The sequence below is a fragment of the Carassius carassius genome, chromosome 24 (assembly GCF_963082965.1).
Source record: "Carassius carassius chromosome 24, fCarCar2.1, whole genome shotgun sequence".
Lineage (NCBI taxonomy): Eukaryota > Metazoa > Chordata > Actinopteri > Cypriniformes > Cyprinidae > Carassius > Carassius carassius.
This window is the reverse complement of record NC_081778.1, coordinates 31,586,218-31,603,055: the sequence shown is the minus strand read 5'-3', so window position 1 is coordinate 31,603,055 and position 16,838 is coordinate 31,586,218. Positions and strand designations below refer to the sequence as shown.

Genomic DNA, 16,838 nt, shown 5'->3' with positions numbered 1-16,838 from the left:
GTGTCTGTAAAGTAAACCAGGATCAAAGCAAGATCACAAGCACACGGTGTAATACGCATTAAAACAGCAATACAATTTACCACAATGATCAACAGTATCTAAAGAGCTCTGAATCACAACATCTGCATTTAATGTGCTGTGAGATCTGCAGCCATCTATCACTCATTTAACAAGGTGAAAACACGACACACTCAAACACACAACCATGTTATAGCAATTACCTCTTAATAATAAGAACTACCATAATTACAGCAACTTGCATTACAGCGTGTACTTGGAGAAAACAACCAGTAGTGGGCCAATCTATCAATTAACCTGCTCCGTTCTTAAATATGTGTTTCATTTGAACATCGGCAAAAAAGGATCAATCACCATAATTCACATTTTTCTGTTGCAACAAATCTTCTGCATATATACCATACTGGTCTCCAGATATCAGTAAAAAATGGATAACTGTGTCAAAATAATACACTGCAGAGCTCTGCATGTACACAGCTCACGTGACTTTTCTTGTGCTGAGTGAAAGCCAGCAGGCCAAGCATGAGCAAGCAAAGACAAATGGCACTTTTATGCACTTTTTATGACTCTCTTCCGGTTTTATGCATTCTACAAACTCAAATTCAGATGCAGAGGGAGAGGAGAGAAAATCCTACCTGATTCAATTTGACTCAAATTAGTGTGGAAAGAAGAAGTGGCCCGGTTTTGTTTGGAAGCCCAGTCCTGAAATTAGTGAACCATTTTCCCCGTGGATTCAACTCAAGAGGCTCGGAGCCTAATCAAGTGGAAATTGGGGAGAGACAGTGGGGGTAGAAGGGCAGAAAGAGGCAATTGTTCAACTCGCTCTTTGATGTCACTGCAACGAAATATAAAGGCGCAACAAAATTGTGTCTCGCGAGTCTAGAAAACTGCATGATTGCTTGTGTATTGAAGCATTAAAAATGTTTATATGTACAACCAAATCCAGAATATCAGGCTTCAGTCGTGTCCAGCACTGTAAGTGAATTCTCTTCTCTTCAGACAGGCCATTATTATTGGAAAATCTAAGCTGTTCTCTTTCTCAGACAAACTCCCAGCGCCTCTATTGTGTTGCAGAGCTTTTCTCATGCGTGCGTCTCAATGCGAGTCAGGCCTGCAGATAATCACATTTTCCTAAGAAAGGCTTAGTCGTGCAAACTAGCACAAGTGTCTCTATGAGAGTAAGAAGATGCATGAATGGGAAAAGCAGCGTAACATCTCTGGGAACAAATACGCTCATAACAGCTGATGCAGATGTTTAGAGAGCAGATGGATGATGCAGTGCATCATATATTAATGCTGTCAAATCGATTAATCACGATTAATCGCATCCAAAATAAAAGTTTGTTTACACATTATGTGTGTGTGCTGTGTATATAAATACACACATTTTAAAATATTTACATGTATATGTTTATATTCATATATATAAATATATTTAATATATAAACATAACATGTTTTTCTTAAATATGCACATGCATATGCATCTGTGCATTTATATATAGAGTACACACACATATTTAATGTAAACACAAACTTTTATTTTGGATGTGATTAAGCTATTCGACAGCACTAATATATATTATATATAAAATAAATGATCATATAGGATATGCACACAAATTTTACACAACATTTACCCAATATTCATAAAATAAAAGGGAACTTTAGCTGATATTTTGGTTACATTCTGAACAGTAAAATTAGAAAAAGTTATCCTGTCCTTAATAATTAATTACAGTTCTCAAAATTTTAGCACAAAAACATTATTTATACATTGCTTCTGAAATATTCATTTAACATCTTTTAAATATTAACATCATTATGGAACATTTGTAAAAGTAATCTGGTCTTTAATAATTAACAACAGATCGCAAAACTTGCTATTTTTATATGCAACTTTTTTATATATTTATATATGGAAGGTTTTTTTCCTGAAACATGCATATAATGCTTTTTTAAATATATGTCCAAGTTACCCGATATTTCATAATATTCTCAAAACTTTATCTATAAACATTACTTACACATATTTTAAAGAAACTTTTCCTGAAACACTTGTCTAACGTTTTTAAAATGTTATTAATAGAACGTGTTTTATTAGTGTTCCCAATGGTTTAGCACTAAAACCATATTTCCTATAAACATTTGTCTAACTTTATTTAAATGTTGCTTCATGTTTCAAATAACATTTAAAAGTAACATTCCCATAATGTTTGCAAAATGATAACATGGAATGTTCACTCATCATTTGCATAACCAAGAATAAACAAAAACATTTTAAAATTAAGAGAAGAGTTTTATAACCTAGAAAACATTAGCCAAACATTTGAAACAGTAATTTGTACACTATGCAGCAATGCTACATGTAGATTTTGAGACAGACATCGGGTATCTATAAAATTGTACATAAATAAAGTCTCAAAATAACCAAATATCGTCCGATTAATCGGCCTGGATGGTATTTCAATCTATCATTTCACCCAAATACATCGTCAAAACCAAGCTTCTCAAAACATGCACTGCATGCAATATAAAGTTTCCCTGCTGAAACAACGCTTTAAGATGACTTGCTGCTGGTCTAAGGTCTCAGCAAAACCGTTAGCAAATGTTATTTTACATTAATCATGCTATTTGAGATTTTAAAAATGGTTTGCACGGTCCGTTTTGTCATCTTAGGCCCGTGTTTTACAATGTGCATGCTGAGATTGTCAGGTGGTGGATTGTAGATATCGCTCTCTTACCTTCAGCGATGGGGCGCGTCACAGTGTCGCGCGTCTCCGTCGCGCTGCGCGGTGGCGCGCAGAGGAAGGAATGCGGGTGAGCGTGTGAAAGTGGCGACGCTAAACTGGCATTATTTTCTAACTTCCACCCACTCCCACTGGAAGCAGCCACTTGTCAATGGCAGAGGAGGTTCTCTCGCGCAGCACAAAGTAGGTACATTTGCATTTCTCCGACCCTCCCCTTGCTTTTCACCACTGTCATTGTGTGGCCCGGTTGGGGTCCTTATTTGGCCCCCGATTAAATCCTCACTGGCCCGTGCTCAAATTAACGTCTTATAAGCAGTTCTAGTCTGACACATCGCGTTAAGACCTTGTTTTCTATATGCACTTCTCAAATGCACCGAAACAAGTTCACAGAAAGCTTTAGATGTTGTATTGGTAAGTGTAAAAATGAAAAGATTGACTCTTCTCAGATATCTTACTGAATGCTGAAGGAGCTGCATTATATCTCAAGTATTTCCTTTAAGATGGGGTTTCTGGAGGACAGTCTGTGAAGAAACTTATGGTTCATGTCTTGTAAGGTGATCAGAAAGTTCCACAAGTGTGACAAACAGAAATTTTACTTTTACATTTAGTCGTTTTGCAGATGCTTTTATCCAAAGCGACTTACAATTGGGGGATACATAAAGCGATTCTTCTTAAAGAGGCAAACAGACACAGGAAGCGCTTGTAATACCAAGTTCTAGACATTGTTTAAATAAGTACAAGCTAGAAAGAGAAGCCAAGCGGTTTCGAAAGAGATGAGTTTTTAGCTGTCGTTTAAAAAACGTCAGGGATTCAGCATTCCGGATCGGAGGAATTCCACCAGCCTGGAACGATGAAGGAGAATGTTCTGGAAAATGATTTTGTTAGATATTCTACTGGTTTTAATGAATAATTTCGTGTGGCGGTCAAAAATACATATATTTTTTCATTATGTTAGCACAATGAATGTACTACATATATAATTTTTTTCAACATTTAAGATTTTTTAGGAGTTTTTAATTTGTAATAAATTATATTTACGGAATAGTTTTAATGTTCACATATTGAGTGCCAAAACCTTAACCAAGTTTCATACTTTTCTGATCAAGTAAAAAATAATAAAATAAAATTTACATCAACGAAAAATAAACCATGTTGGACTTATTTAAACACTTTCTGCCTCGTGACATCATCATAACGCATTAATTATGCATGGTGCATGCAGTTAAAATAGTTTTGCCATTTATTTGCTTTTAAAATATGATTTCTAAAAAATTAAAAAGGTGAAAAAAGAAAATTATCAGGGGCACAATGCAGGATGAAACGCGGAGAAGAAGAGAAGAAGATGATCAATATAGAGGAAAAAATCACTTGTTAATGACATGTTTATGTAGTATTTTGAAATACCCTTTTTAGAACATTTTAACAGGCAACACTGACACCGTGGAATGTTTTTACTTGAGTTTTTAATGTTTTTAATTAATTTAACTATTTTCTTTACAACAAATGTAAACTTCTGTAATTTTGTTTTAATATCAGTTACATTACTGCTTGCTTTTAATTCACCAAAAAGTGTCTTGATGTCTTTTGAAAAAGACCATTATACATTGCGTTAGTTTATACTGTACATTTCTCTAATTGAGAGAAGGAAAAGGCAGATGTCAAATGCATTAGCTGTATTTTATTAAAATATATATATATATATATATATATATAAAAATGCATATGTATGAACCATGATAAATATGCATACACAGTATAATCATACAGTAAAATGTTTATATTCATATAGTTTTTATTTTTAAACATAAAGGATATTTTAGCATTCAAACTGGCAGTGGTGATATTTCCTCGGGGACGAGAGAGAGGTTCAGTCCTTGGCAGGGTCTCACGAAAGAGAAATAGCCTTTTTTTTCAGAAAAGCTACAGAGCAGCACCGTTCACCTGAGATTCACGAATATTAGAAAAAATCTGAGAGCATCATATGATATTACTTCTATGCAGTATATTTCATTACCCATCATACATGTCTGTATATACTCCATCAAATCTTTCAAATGGTTTGATTGCTGATTTTATTTTATTTTTATCTGGGTCTCTAATTGTAATCTTTCAAATATAATATGTAAAATATGTGTATTTTCACTAGCGGCCGTATGTTCGCTATAATAAAGATATTCTTATGTTTATGTCTGAATGATTTCTGAAGATCAGGAAGACTGCAGAAATGAAGCTGAAAAATTCAGCTTTGCATCACAGAAATAAATTAGATTTTAAAATATAGTGATGATAGAAAATAGTTATTTTATATGGTAATATTTCACAATACTACTGTTTTTTTTTTTACAGTATTTTTTTTTAAACATTAAAAATCTTAATTATTTCAAATTTTTGCCCCAAAGTGTGTATATAAAAAATAATAATAATATAATATAAATATATATATATATATATATATATATATATATATAATTTTTAATTTTTTTTATTATTATTTTTAACTGATAATTGATTTCTATTTTATAGGGTTGTCAGTATCACTTTGCTTCCTGTTTTGTGATTTTGGTTTGTCTCTCTAAATCATTCCATCACACTCGATCAAATAACAAATATCCATAAAAGCATGATTTAAAATTCAAAAGACGCTTGAGAAATATCCAAAGGAAGCTGATGTCTTCATGTAAACGGTCGGCAATGACCAACATTAGCTCTGTTGTCATTCTGTAAACCACAATACAGCTGATGAACGCAATAAGTGCCTGAGTTGAAGCAGAGCAGATTCCTGAATATCTGATGTATGCTTTTATAGAAATACTTGCTGAACATTCATGAAAATGAACTGGCATGCAGAGCTTCACGAGTGTGTTTGTGAAGTCATGTCTGATGGTAGTGATGGTAGTGGTGATGGTGATGGTGCTCGTGATGGTGATGGTGTTCGTGTCGCTGGACCACAGGAAGCACAAACCCGGCGTTCTGCTCGCGGTCGGGCGAGGGCTGTTGTTGTTGGGTGTGTTTTGCGGGCGACAGCGCCTGTTCTCTGGCTCTGGCTCTCATTCTCTGGCTGTGACTGTGTTGGTGACCCGCTGAGGGCTGAGGCTGGTTCTGATGGGGTCGATGGTACATGTTCTGACCCGCTGAGAAGGAAACACCCGGCACAGGCGGATAGTAGCTGTGACACTGGCTGGCTTTGGCCACAGACTGGCTGCCTTTGAATGTGGCCTTTGGGGACCTGATGGACTGGGGCCCGGCGCGCACACGGGGACCCGGGGTCACGCAGGGGTCGGTGAGGACCTGAGAGCGCCGCAGATGGGTGTGTGTCTCAGGCTGATGGGAACGGGAACGGTTCTGGGCGTGTGAAGACCGTGACGGCTGCTCTTGAGGAGCCACAGGAGGAGAGGAACCTTGCAGAAGGACTATATATTACAACAGGTCGGCAACATGATCATTAATGAAAATTAAGGGTTGTATTTTATAAAGGGTCAGAACAACTATGAAAATTACGGGAATATATTATATAAAGGGTCAGCGCAAATATTAAAATTAAGGGAAATGTAAAAAAAAATATGTATAAAAAAAAGGAATAAGGAATTTTATACTATAAACAGTCAGCACAATAATCAAAATTAAGGACACTATAATTTATAAAAGGTCAAAAACATGAAAAAAATTAAGCAATCATATTTTATGAAGGGTCAGAAAAATGATCAAAATTACAGTAAAAATATAAATTTTTAAAAAGGTCGGCAAAATGAAAAAAAAAATAAGCAATCATATTTTATAAAGGGCCAGAAAAACAATTATATTTTTTATAACAACAATTATTTTATATTTATATTTTATATAACAAAAATGATATTTTTATATTTAGAAATACCCCAGAATTAAGGAATTATATTTTATAAAGGGTCAGAACGATTATGAAAGTTACAGGAAAATATATTATATAAAATTAAAATTAAGGGAAATTTAAAAAAAATATATGTATAAAAAAAAAGGTTGGCAAAATGACCAAAACTTAAGGAATTTTATACTATAAACAGTCAGCACAATAATCAAAATTAAGGAAACTATATTTTATAAAAGGTCAAAAACATGACAATAAATTAAGCAAATTTTTTTTTTTATTATACAACAATTATTTTATATTTATATTTTATATAACAACACTTATATTTTTATATTCAGAATGAACAAAAATTAAGGAATTATATTTTATAAAGGGTCAGAACAATGATCCAAATTAAAGAAAATATATTTTATAAAAGTGAACAAAATGAACAAAAATTAAGGAATTATACTTTTAAAAACTATAAAATTATATTTCATATAAAAGGTCCGAACAATGATCATGGTTATTAAGTAATAATATTTTATAAAGGGTTGGCACAATGAACAAAAATTAAGGAAATGTATTATTTTAAAGGGTCAGAACAATGATAAAAATAAATAAATAATGATAAATAAAATAAATGAAACGTAAGAAAAATAAGCAATTGTGTTATAAAGAAAATAAAAGATAACATTTTGGATAAAGAAATGATTGTTAAATTAAAATTCTGCATGAATGAAAAGCAGCAACAATTCCCACAATGATGAGGAAAGACTTTACAACTAAAATAATATTATTATTCTTCCTTTTGTATTTCAATCATGAGATTTTTTAATGTTTGAAAATAATGTCAAATAAAAATAAATAGATAAATCCTAATGCCGAAAGGTTTCAAAAATCTGCTTATTTTTATGCAAAATATTTCTTATTTCTTTTAATTTTGTGGTGAAACATTTCCTGATGGGTTTTCGTGAGATTTCAGTGTTTGTGGAATAACTGATAAATAATTTTGGAGTGAAACCTGCCCCTGAGATTCTGTGTTTTCTGTGTTTCTGTTCAGCAGAGTCTTACTGTCGAATCTGGAGCTGTAGTTCTCTATTCCCGCCAGATCCAGGTAATGGTTTCGTCTCTCTGTGTTCTCGTCCACACAGTAGTGATTCCTCTCGTGAACCGACTCAATGTGACTCAGACGATTCACGTCTCTGTCTGGAGCAGGACGAAAGAGAGGTCAAAACGTAGGCTCAAACCCTTCAAATATGTCTTATGCAATCAGAAATATAATAAAAACTATAATAGTATATACATAATACTACAATTACACCGCGAACAACAAAGACAGTAATACAATAAACACTGTGGTACAATGTATATACAGTATATATAAGAAAAACATAAAAATACAAAAAAATCACTAAAGATTAAAATGAAATCTGAAAATATAAAAAGAAACGTTAATACAAAATATTAGTTAAAAACTCAAATCTGAAATAAAGAACAAATACAATATTTAAAAAGAGTATGCTAAATTTAAATAGTACCGGTATATTTTTTTTTATTAAAAGTGAGTGTGTGTGTGTGTGTGTGTGTGCGTCTGTGTGTGTGTGTGTGTGTGTGTGTGTGTGTGTCTGTGTGTGTGTGTGTGTGTCTGTCTGTGTGTGTGTGTCTGTCTGTGTGTGTGTGTGTGTGTGCGTCTGTGTGTGTGTGTGTGTGTGTGTGTGTGTCTGTGTGTGTGTGTGTGTGTGTGTGTGTGTGTGTCTGTCTGTGTGTGAGTGTGTGTGTCTGTGTGTGTGTGTGTGTGTGTGTGCGTCTGTGTGTGTGTGTGTGTGCGTCTGTGTGTGTGTGTGTGTGTGTGTGTGTGCGTCTGTGTGTGTGTGTGTGTGTGTGTGTCTGTGTGTGTGTGTGTGTGTGTGTGCGTCTGTGTGTGTGTGTGCGTCTGTGTGTGTGTGTGTGTGTGTGTGCGTCTGTGTGTGTGTGTGTGTGTGTGTCTGTGTGTGTGTGTGTGTGTGTGTGTGTGTGTGTGCGTCTGTGTGTGTGTGTGTGTGTGTGCGTCTGTGTGTGTGTGTGTGTGTGTGTGTGTGTGCGTCTGTGTGTGTGTGTGCGTCTGTGTGTGTGTGTGTGTGTGTGTGTGTGTGTGTGTGTGTGTGTGTGTGTGTGTGTGTGTGCGTCTGTGTGTGTGTGTGTGTGTGTGTGTGTGTGTGTGCGTCTGTGTGTGTGTGTGTGTGCGTCTGTGTGTGTGTGCGTCTGTGTGTGTGTGTGTGTGTGTGCGTCTGTGTGTGTGTGTGTGTGTGTGTGTGTGTGTGTGTGCGTCTGTGTGTGTGTGTGTGTGTGTGTGTGTGTGTGTGTGTGTGTGTGTGTGTGTGTGTGTGTGTGAGACTGGCACCGGTCGTGGTGTGTGTCGTGTCTCTCCGGCGAGCTCCAGGTTCAGGAGTCACCGTCAGCTTCACTCGGAGGATCTTCTGTTTGCGGTTACTCGAGTGATTGACGGAGGAGTCCACCACATCATAGATAGTGTGCATCAAACTGGACATGTCCTAAACACACACACACACACACACACACACACACACACACACACACGTGTTTCACTGAAGGGAATGAATGTCAGGTGTCTGAATGAGGTCTGTATAAACGTCAGTATGTACCTCCTTTGTGACTCTTCCGCTGTTGTCGAAGTCGTAGAGCGTGAAGACCCACTCCTGCCTGTTCTCATCAACCAGAGACACGTTACACTCCAGACCCTGACACACACACACACACACACACACACGCAGTTACACACCTGACCAGCAGGAGGACCTCAACGACTGCACATCACAAATAAGAAGAATTCACTCAAAGATCAAAACTGTCACCATTTACTCACATCATCTCATGTTCTGTATTTATGTATTTATTGGTTTTTTTCAAGAGGGAGAATACAGAATAAGATTCATGCACAGGCCTTTTACTACAAACTGAAGAAATACAGCAAACGACCAGGGTTATTACAGTAAAAACTACAGCTATTCAAAACATTTATTTCATTTAAATACAGATTAAATTAAATTAAATATCAATTTTAAATGAATGAAAATGAAAAAAAAAAAGTTGCATTGGCAACTAAATGTCCAATGCAAGTTGAACTACTAAAACTGGTAACTAGAAATAAAAATAAAATAAAAATAAAAACACTAAAACCAAAATAAAGGAAATTTAAACATAAATAATAATATTAAAAAAGACAAAAGCATGTAATAGAATTATTAAAACAAACTTAAATGAAAAAGAAATTACAAAAATACAAATATAAGATAATTTCAAATATAATATATACAATTAAAACACAGTAATACAATATTAGAAAATAAAAATGTATTGCTCCAAACCATTATTTTCTTTCAAATTAAACCTAAATTGTAATATAAAAAAGTGAATAGAAATGACAAAACCACAAAACAAATTTACTAAAGAAATTCACTAAAACCACAATAAAAACTGAGAAAACAGAACTAATATTTGATTTGATTAAATTATTAAACTAAAAAACATATAAATAATACTAAAATAACAATGCAACCAACAATAATCTAAAATTTAAAACATTATTATACTATAAACAATTATTATTATTATTATTCAAAACCTTTTTATTTATTTATTTTATTTGAACCAAAAAGAGATAATACATCAACTTTACTGTACTGCATGTATTGTTTTTAAACAGAATAAAAGTCAAACAAATTAATGATTCAGTTGGTTTGGATGATGAATCAGTTCAGTGAATCGGTTCATTAATGACTCATCAGTTCATTTGAGTTATCACTTAATAACGTTCCCACAAATTTCTATGTGTTGTTTTGTAGAGAGATAAATATAAAAATGTTAATGACAAATGAAAATATACACTGAATTTATATTTTCTTTTTAAAATTTAGCGGTGTGTTTTGTAAAAATTTGTATGTTTGAGTTCAATAAAATATAAAAATGTGAAATAAATTAAATATTTAAAATTGTTATGCTGATGATACTCAGCTCTATATTTCTTCACGGCCCGGTGAAACACACCAATTTGAAAAACTAATGGATTGCATAGTCGATATAAAAAACTGGATGACGAGTAATTTCTTACTGCTAAATTCTGAAAAAACAGAGGCGTTAATTATAGGACCTAAAAACTCTGCTTGTAATAACCTAGAACACTGTCTAAGACTTGATGGTTGCTCTGTCAATTCTTCATCATTAGTTAGGAACCTAGGAGTGCTATTTGATCGCAATCTTTCCTTAGAAAGCCACGTTTCTAGCATTTGTAAAACTGCATTTTTCCATCTCAAAAATATATCTAAATTACGGCCTATGCTCTCAATGTCAAATGCAGAAATGTTAATCCATGCATTTATGACCTCAAGGTTAGATTATTGTAATGCTTTATTGGGTGGTTGTTCTGCACGCTTAGTAAACAAACTACAGCTAGTCCAAAATGCAGCAGCAAGAGTTCTTACTAGAACCAGGAAGTATGACCATATTAGCCCGGTCCTGTCAACACTGCACTGGCTCCCTATCAAACATCGTATAGATTTTAAAATATTGCTTATAACTTATAAAGCCCTGAATGGTTTAGCACCTCAGTATTTGAATGAGCTCCTTTTACATTATAATCCTCTACGTCCGCTACGTTCTCAAAACTCAGGCAATTTGATAATACCTGGAATATCAAAATCTACTGCAGGCGGCAGATCCTTTTCCTATTTGGCGCCCAAACTCTGGAATAACCTACCTAACATTGTTCGGGAGGCAGACACACTCTTGCAGTTTAAATCTAGATTAAAGACCCATCTCTTTAACCTGTCTTACACATAACATACTAATATGCTTTTATTATCCAAATCCGTTAAAGGATTTTTAGGCTGCATTAATTAGGTAAACCGGAACCGGAAACACTTCCCATAACAACCTATGTACTTGCTACATCATTAGAAGAATGGCATCTACGCTAATATTTGTCTGTTTCTCTCTTGTTCCGAGGTCACCGTAGCCACCAGATCCAGTCTGTGTCCAGATCAGAGGGTCACTGCAGTCACCCGGATCCAGTACGTATCCAGACCAGATGCTGGATCAGCACCTAGAAAGGACCTCTACATCCCTGAAAGACAGTGGAGACCAGGACAACTAGAGCCCCAGATACAGATCCCCTGTAAAGACCTTGTCTCAGAGGAGCACCAGGACAAGACCACAGGAAACAGATGATTCTTCTGCACAATCTGACTTTGCTGCAGCCTGGAATTGAACTACTGGTTTCGTCTGGTCAGAGGAGAACTGGCCACCCAACTGAGCCTGGTTTCTCCCAAGGTTTTTTTCTCCATTCTGTCACCGATGGAGTTTCGGTTCCTTGCCGCTGTCGCCTCTGGCTTGCTTAGTTGGGGACACTTCATCTACAGCGATATCGTTGACTTGATTGCAAATAAATGCACAGACACTGTTTAACGTAACAGAGATGACATCACTGAATTCAATGATGAACTGCCTTTAACTATCATTTTTTCATTATTGACACTGTTTTCCTAATGAATGTTGTTAAGTTGCTTTGACGCAATGTATTTTGTTTAAAGCGCTATATAAATAAAGGTGACTTGACTTTTGACTTTAAAATGGGGGGGGGGGGGGGTTAAAAAGTGCCCCCCTCCCACATTTAAAATTCACTAAAATTGTGAAATAAATAAATAATCATTAAAAAGTGTCTCTCATAAATTTGAGATCACATTTTAATAAATAAAAAAGCATTTAGCGACATTTTGCTGTTTGATGTGAACTCACATCTAGACTGATGCGTTTCTTTCCTTTGCAGGTTTCCTTTGCATCTTCAGACGGAAGAAAACTCTCACATCCTTCAGCCTTTTCTGGAGGCAAAACCACTGAAAACACACACACACACACACACACACACACACTGTGAGCACACTACTGAGTGCACTACAACCAGTGCACTACATACAGTAGGGTCCAAAAGTATGAAACGCATTGCAAAAAGTGTCTAAATATTCTTACATCAAGATACATTTGCTAGAGACACAAAATAGTTAAGATATGAAGTCTGGTTTTCAGAAATCATGTGAGTTTATGCTTAAAATAAGAACAAATAACTACCAATGAAGTCAGAAAAATCTAATTAATTTCAAGAAAAACTAAATTATTATTCCTCACCCCACTTTTGAGCATAATATTTTAGTATTATTTATAAAATATTGTAGTATTTATTAATATTTTGAGTGAGCTTTTATTTTTTATACTTTCAGTATATAATATAAAGTATATTTATTTTAATATTTTCAGTTTTCCGTATATAATATAAAGTATATTTATTTTAATATTTTCAGTTTTCTGTATATAATATAATATTTTTTTTTTTGTATTTTTTTTTCAAATAATATATTTATTTTAGATATTTTGAATTACTTTTTATTTTACTTTTTGTGTTTTTATTTTAACCTTAGTTTAAGTTTTAGCCATTTTGTCATTTTTTTATTTAATATATTTATTTTTATTTTTATTTTTTTTATAATTGCAGTACAACTCACTTCATTTGGATCATTTTCTCATTTTAATCTTGTGTCATTTTGTATTTTTAAATCAATGCATCTCATTTATAATAATGTTTCTATATTTTGTTCTGGAAAACAGGACACAAATCCTGACTATTTCCGTCTGTCGGGTGTCTGATGTCTGTACTCACCCTGTAGAGGGCAGCGCTGGACCTGACTCTGTCTGTCCTTGAGCTCCTGGAGGAGAACCACAGAGAAAAAAAACACAAGAGAGGAGATGAAGAGAGGAGTGTTAGTTCAATATACAGCCCAGAAACCACAGGAAAAGCAAACACCTCCATCTGAAGCATCTGAAACCATGACGGCATCACATGCGATTACATCTCCTGAAAATTCAGTAACAGAGGAACGAGGAGATCTGATGTTTCCCTGAGGCTGCTGTTGTGATGATTTGAGACATTATCATTTTCTCGTACCTTTCTGACAGGAACGTTTTGAGGTTTTGTTGCTCAATGATCACACAGACCGAGTCAAATCCAGAAAAATGACTGAGATCTGCCATAAACACCTTCAGGAACAGACTAAATCATCTGACGTCTGGACCACAAAAATGCTCAACCGCACATCGACGTACAAATCCCAACCTGCTCACGATTACACACGTAAAGAAGCAGTCGACAACCACCTCAAATCAACCATCAGAATTTCAAATAACTGTTTTCTATGTGAGTATATTGTAAAATGTAATTTATTTCTGTGATCAAAACTGTATTTTCAGCATCATTCCTCCAGTCTTCAGTGTCACATGATCTTCAGAAATCATGAAAATATGATGATTTACTGCTCAGGAAACATTTCTGAGTATTATCAATGTTGAAAACAGTTGTGCCGCGTGCAAACCGGATTCACAGATGAATAGAAAGTTGAAAAGAACAGCATTTATTTGACATAGAAATCCTTTTTAATGTTATAAATGTATTTACTGGCACTTCTGATCAATTTAATGCATCTTTCATGAATAAAAGCATCAATTTCTTTTTACTAAGCACAAAATGTCGAACATTAGTGTACAAGTGCATTCACATAACTAATTTGAACATCTTGTAACAATTAGTAATTAATTTTTTCCCTTAAAATCTATTTTAATTTGTAAAAAAACAAATGCAGTTGATATGAAATATGAATGATCTTAACATGATTTTTATTCCACACTTTTAACATATGCTGAAACACACTCGTGCAATCGACCAATGAGAAGCTCCGAGAGGCGGGTCCAAACATGTTTTCTAGAATCCAATTAGCAAACGGATCCGCCTCCCAGAATGCGATGATCTCCAGAAGTTTTCTTTAAAGTCACATGTCTGTAAACTCATTACCACCCAGCACAACAGATGCATTGCAGATCTGACCGCCCTCTGCATTTTAAAGACTAACACATGGTATTTTACCCATAATGCCATTACACACTGAGGCCCTTTTTAAGCAGCAATGTGTGGGCCATATGCTTCATTAAGAGAGAGCTGGTTCCAATCCACAGCTGAGGAAAAAAAACAGGCCCTGGTTTCTTTATTGTCTCGCGCCGCCTTGGTTTCTGACGCTTCAAACTCTCATCAGAGACTGGAAGTGAGTTGAAAAGGCATCATGTGTTCTGAAGGCCTAGATTTGTGAAATAAGCATCTAAAATGCGTCAGATCTCAGCATCACGAAGCCTTTGCTTCTGCTTCATGCAGAGTGGCTTCAGACGTTACATGTGTGATTGAGTAACTAAATAAACCCGTCTCACTACTAACCAGAGTTATCATTTACTAGAACCAGTGGCATTTTAGTATCACTGATATACTTTTAAAAATCTTTGTTAATGTTGATGAATAAAATTCAACTGTTCAGATTTCTAAGATAGTAAGAAATGAACATTGATTCAGCAGGGACGCATTCAGTGGATCAAAATATTCTGTTTTCAACATTGATAATAACCAGAAATGTTTCTTGAGCAGTAAATCATCATATTTTCATGATTTCTGAAGATCATGTGACACTGAAGACTGGAGGAATGATGCTGAAAATACAGCGGAGCATCACAGAAATAAATTACACTTTAACACAGATTCACATAGAAAAAGAAATTGGTGTAATATAATTTGTATAATAGCATGCTGCAATATGATTCAATAACAGTCCAAAAAAAAAAGAAGAAAACTATGGCAAAATTGCTCATTTGTAATATTTAAGCATGCATACAAAATCACAGAAAAAACAAGTTAAGCATTCAAAGATTATATTAAAAATAAGTTATGCATGCATCTCTTAGTTCCATTTCATTGATGTGCTTTGTTTCGGGGAGCGTGCTGATGGATAACACAGCACCAGTGTGCCACAGATGTCCGAAGGGCTTTTACTCCAGAGCCGGGAGACTTTCCACCCTGAGGTCAGATGTGAGGCAGAGGCACAGTGTTTTCTTGGCAGGACATGAAGCGCTCCAGAGGCATCAGAAACAACAGCTGTGAAGCGAGTTTCTTCGCTCATCTGCGTCAGAGGCTCGGCCAGACGTTTGAAGTGCCCCAGGCCTGTAAATCACAGAAAATCTCCTAGACTTGTCCAAAGCTCCCATTCGCTAATCTCAGCCATGGCCCTACTGTCACGACTATTTCAGCTCGTCCATTACTGCGCTTATCTGCTTCCTCTGTATGTGTAACACTGCTCATTTCATCAAGCGAGCTACAGGCCAAACGCTTCTGTTGTTCAGATTCACGAGGAATTACTTGTCATTTACTCACAATCTCTTGTTTTAGCACTTAATTTAATAAAACAGTTGCAAAAATAAATTAACCTTCTTTCTGTAAGTAGACTCATCTCTGTCCTGGATGAGGATGATGACTGTAGAGTCGTCTGTGAACTACGGCAGCTTGACAGAGAGCTCTTCAGAGGTGCATTCATGTGTGTAAAGGGAGAAGAGCAGTGGGGAGAGCACATATCCCTGGGGGGCACCAGTGCTGATGGCACACGGCTCTTTGACAGGACATTTCCCCAGTCTCACTAACTGTAGCCTATCTGTCAGAAATCTGGTGATCCAATGACAGATAGAGCTAGGACCAGAGGGCTGGGTTAGTTTGATCTGGAGGAGTTTTGGGATGATGGTGTTGAAGGATAAACTGAAGTCCACAATTACAAGATACCCAGACATAATTATGAGATAATAATGGCATTATCAATATCATGACAACACTTAAATAATTGTAAAAATGATACAAAGGTACAAATGCACACAAAAGGCATGTGCTGATCCCAATCTGCATGCAGCAATTGTTTCAGTCAAACTATCACACTAGTTACCAGGTTTTTGTCTCGTTGCAGTGAGTCTTGTCCAGAGAAATACATTTTCTAAATACATTTGGCTGTTTCTGAGCCACTTACACACAGCTGGCTAACTGACTTCAAGCCCTACAGTACAAGGCCTTCTCTCTAAATCCCGAATCCTCTAGAGAGCCTCTCTGAAACATCTACCAGATGTCTCTTTATGAGCAGCCCCTCCTCATGCAAATGTGGCGCACACTTGAACCTCAGCAGCACCTCTCAAACAGCTTTTACGGGCCGCTCTTAAATGGGAGTTGCAGAACACTTTCTCAGACTTTCAGTGTGGTTTGTGTATAATATTTAAAGGTTAGTATGAGCACAAGACATAGAGTTCAGTGAGATGGTGTGGTTTAAATTTAGTAAATCTAGCTTAGTTATT

The 16,838-nt window shown here is 35.5% G+C and overlaps 1 protein-coding gene across 1 annotated transcript in view; it reads right to left on the bottom strand.

Annotated features, from left to right (window-relative positions):
• Positions 1 to 5,636: 5,636 nt before the first annotated feature.
• Positions 5,637 to 16,838, bottom strand: part of LOC132103450 (protein naked cuticle homolog 2-like) — a 35,186-nt gene continuing 23,984 nt past the window's right edge. The window contains exons 4-9 of the mRNA XM_059508574.1: positions 13,300 to 13,345; positions 12,384 to 12,481; positions 9,236 to 9,331; positions 8,974 to 9,124; positions 7,665 to 7,799; positions 5,637 to 6,165 (exon numbers count right to left, since the gene is read on the bottom strand). Of these exons, the coding sequence (XP_059364557.1) occupies positions 5,639 to 6,165; positions 7,665 to 7,799; positions 8,974 to 9,124; positions 9,236 to 9,331; positions 12,384 to 12,481; positions 13,300 to 13,345 (1,053 nt within the window). The 3' untranslated portion in view covers positions 5,637 to 5,638. The remainder of the gene's footprint in view (positions 6,166 to 7,664; positions 7,800 to 8,973; positions 9,125 to 9,235; positions 9,332 to 12,383; positions 12,482 to 13,299; positions 13,346 to 16,838) is intronic.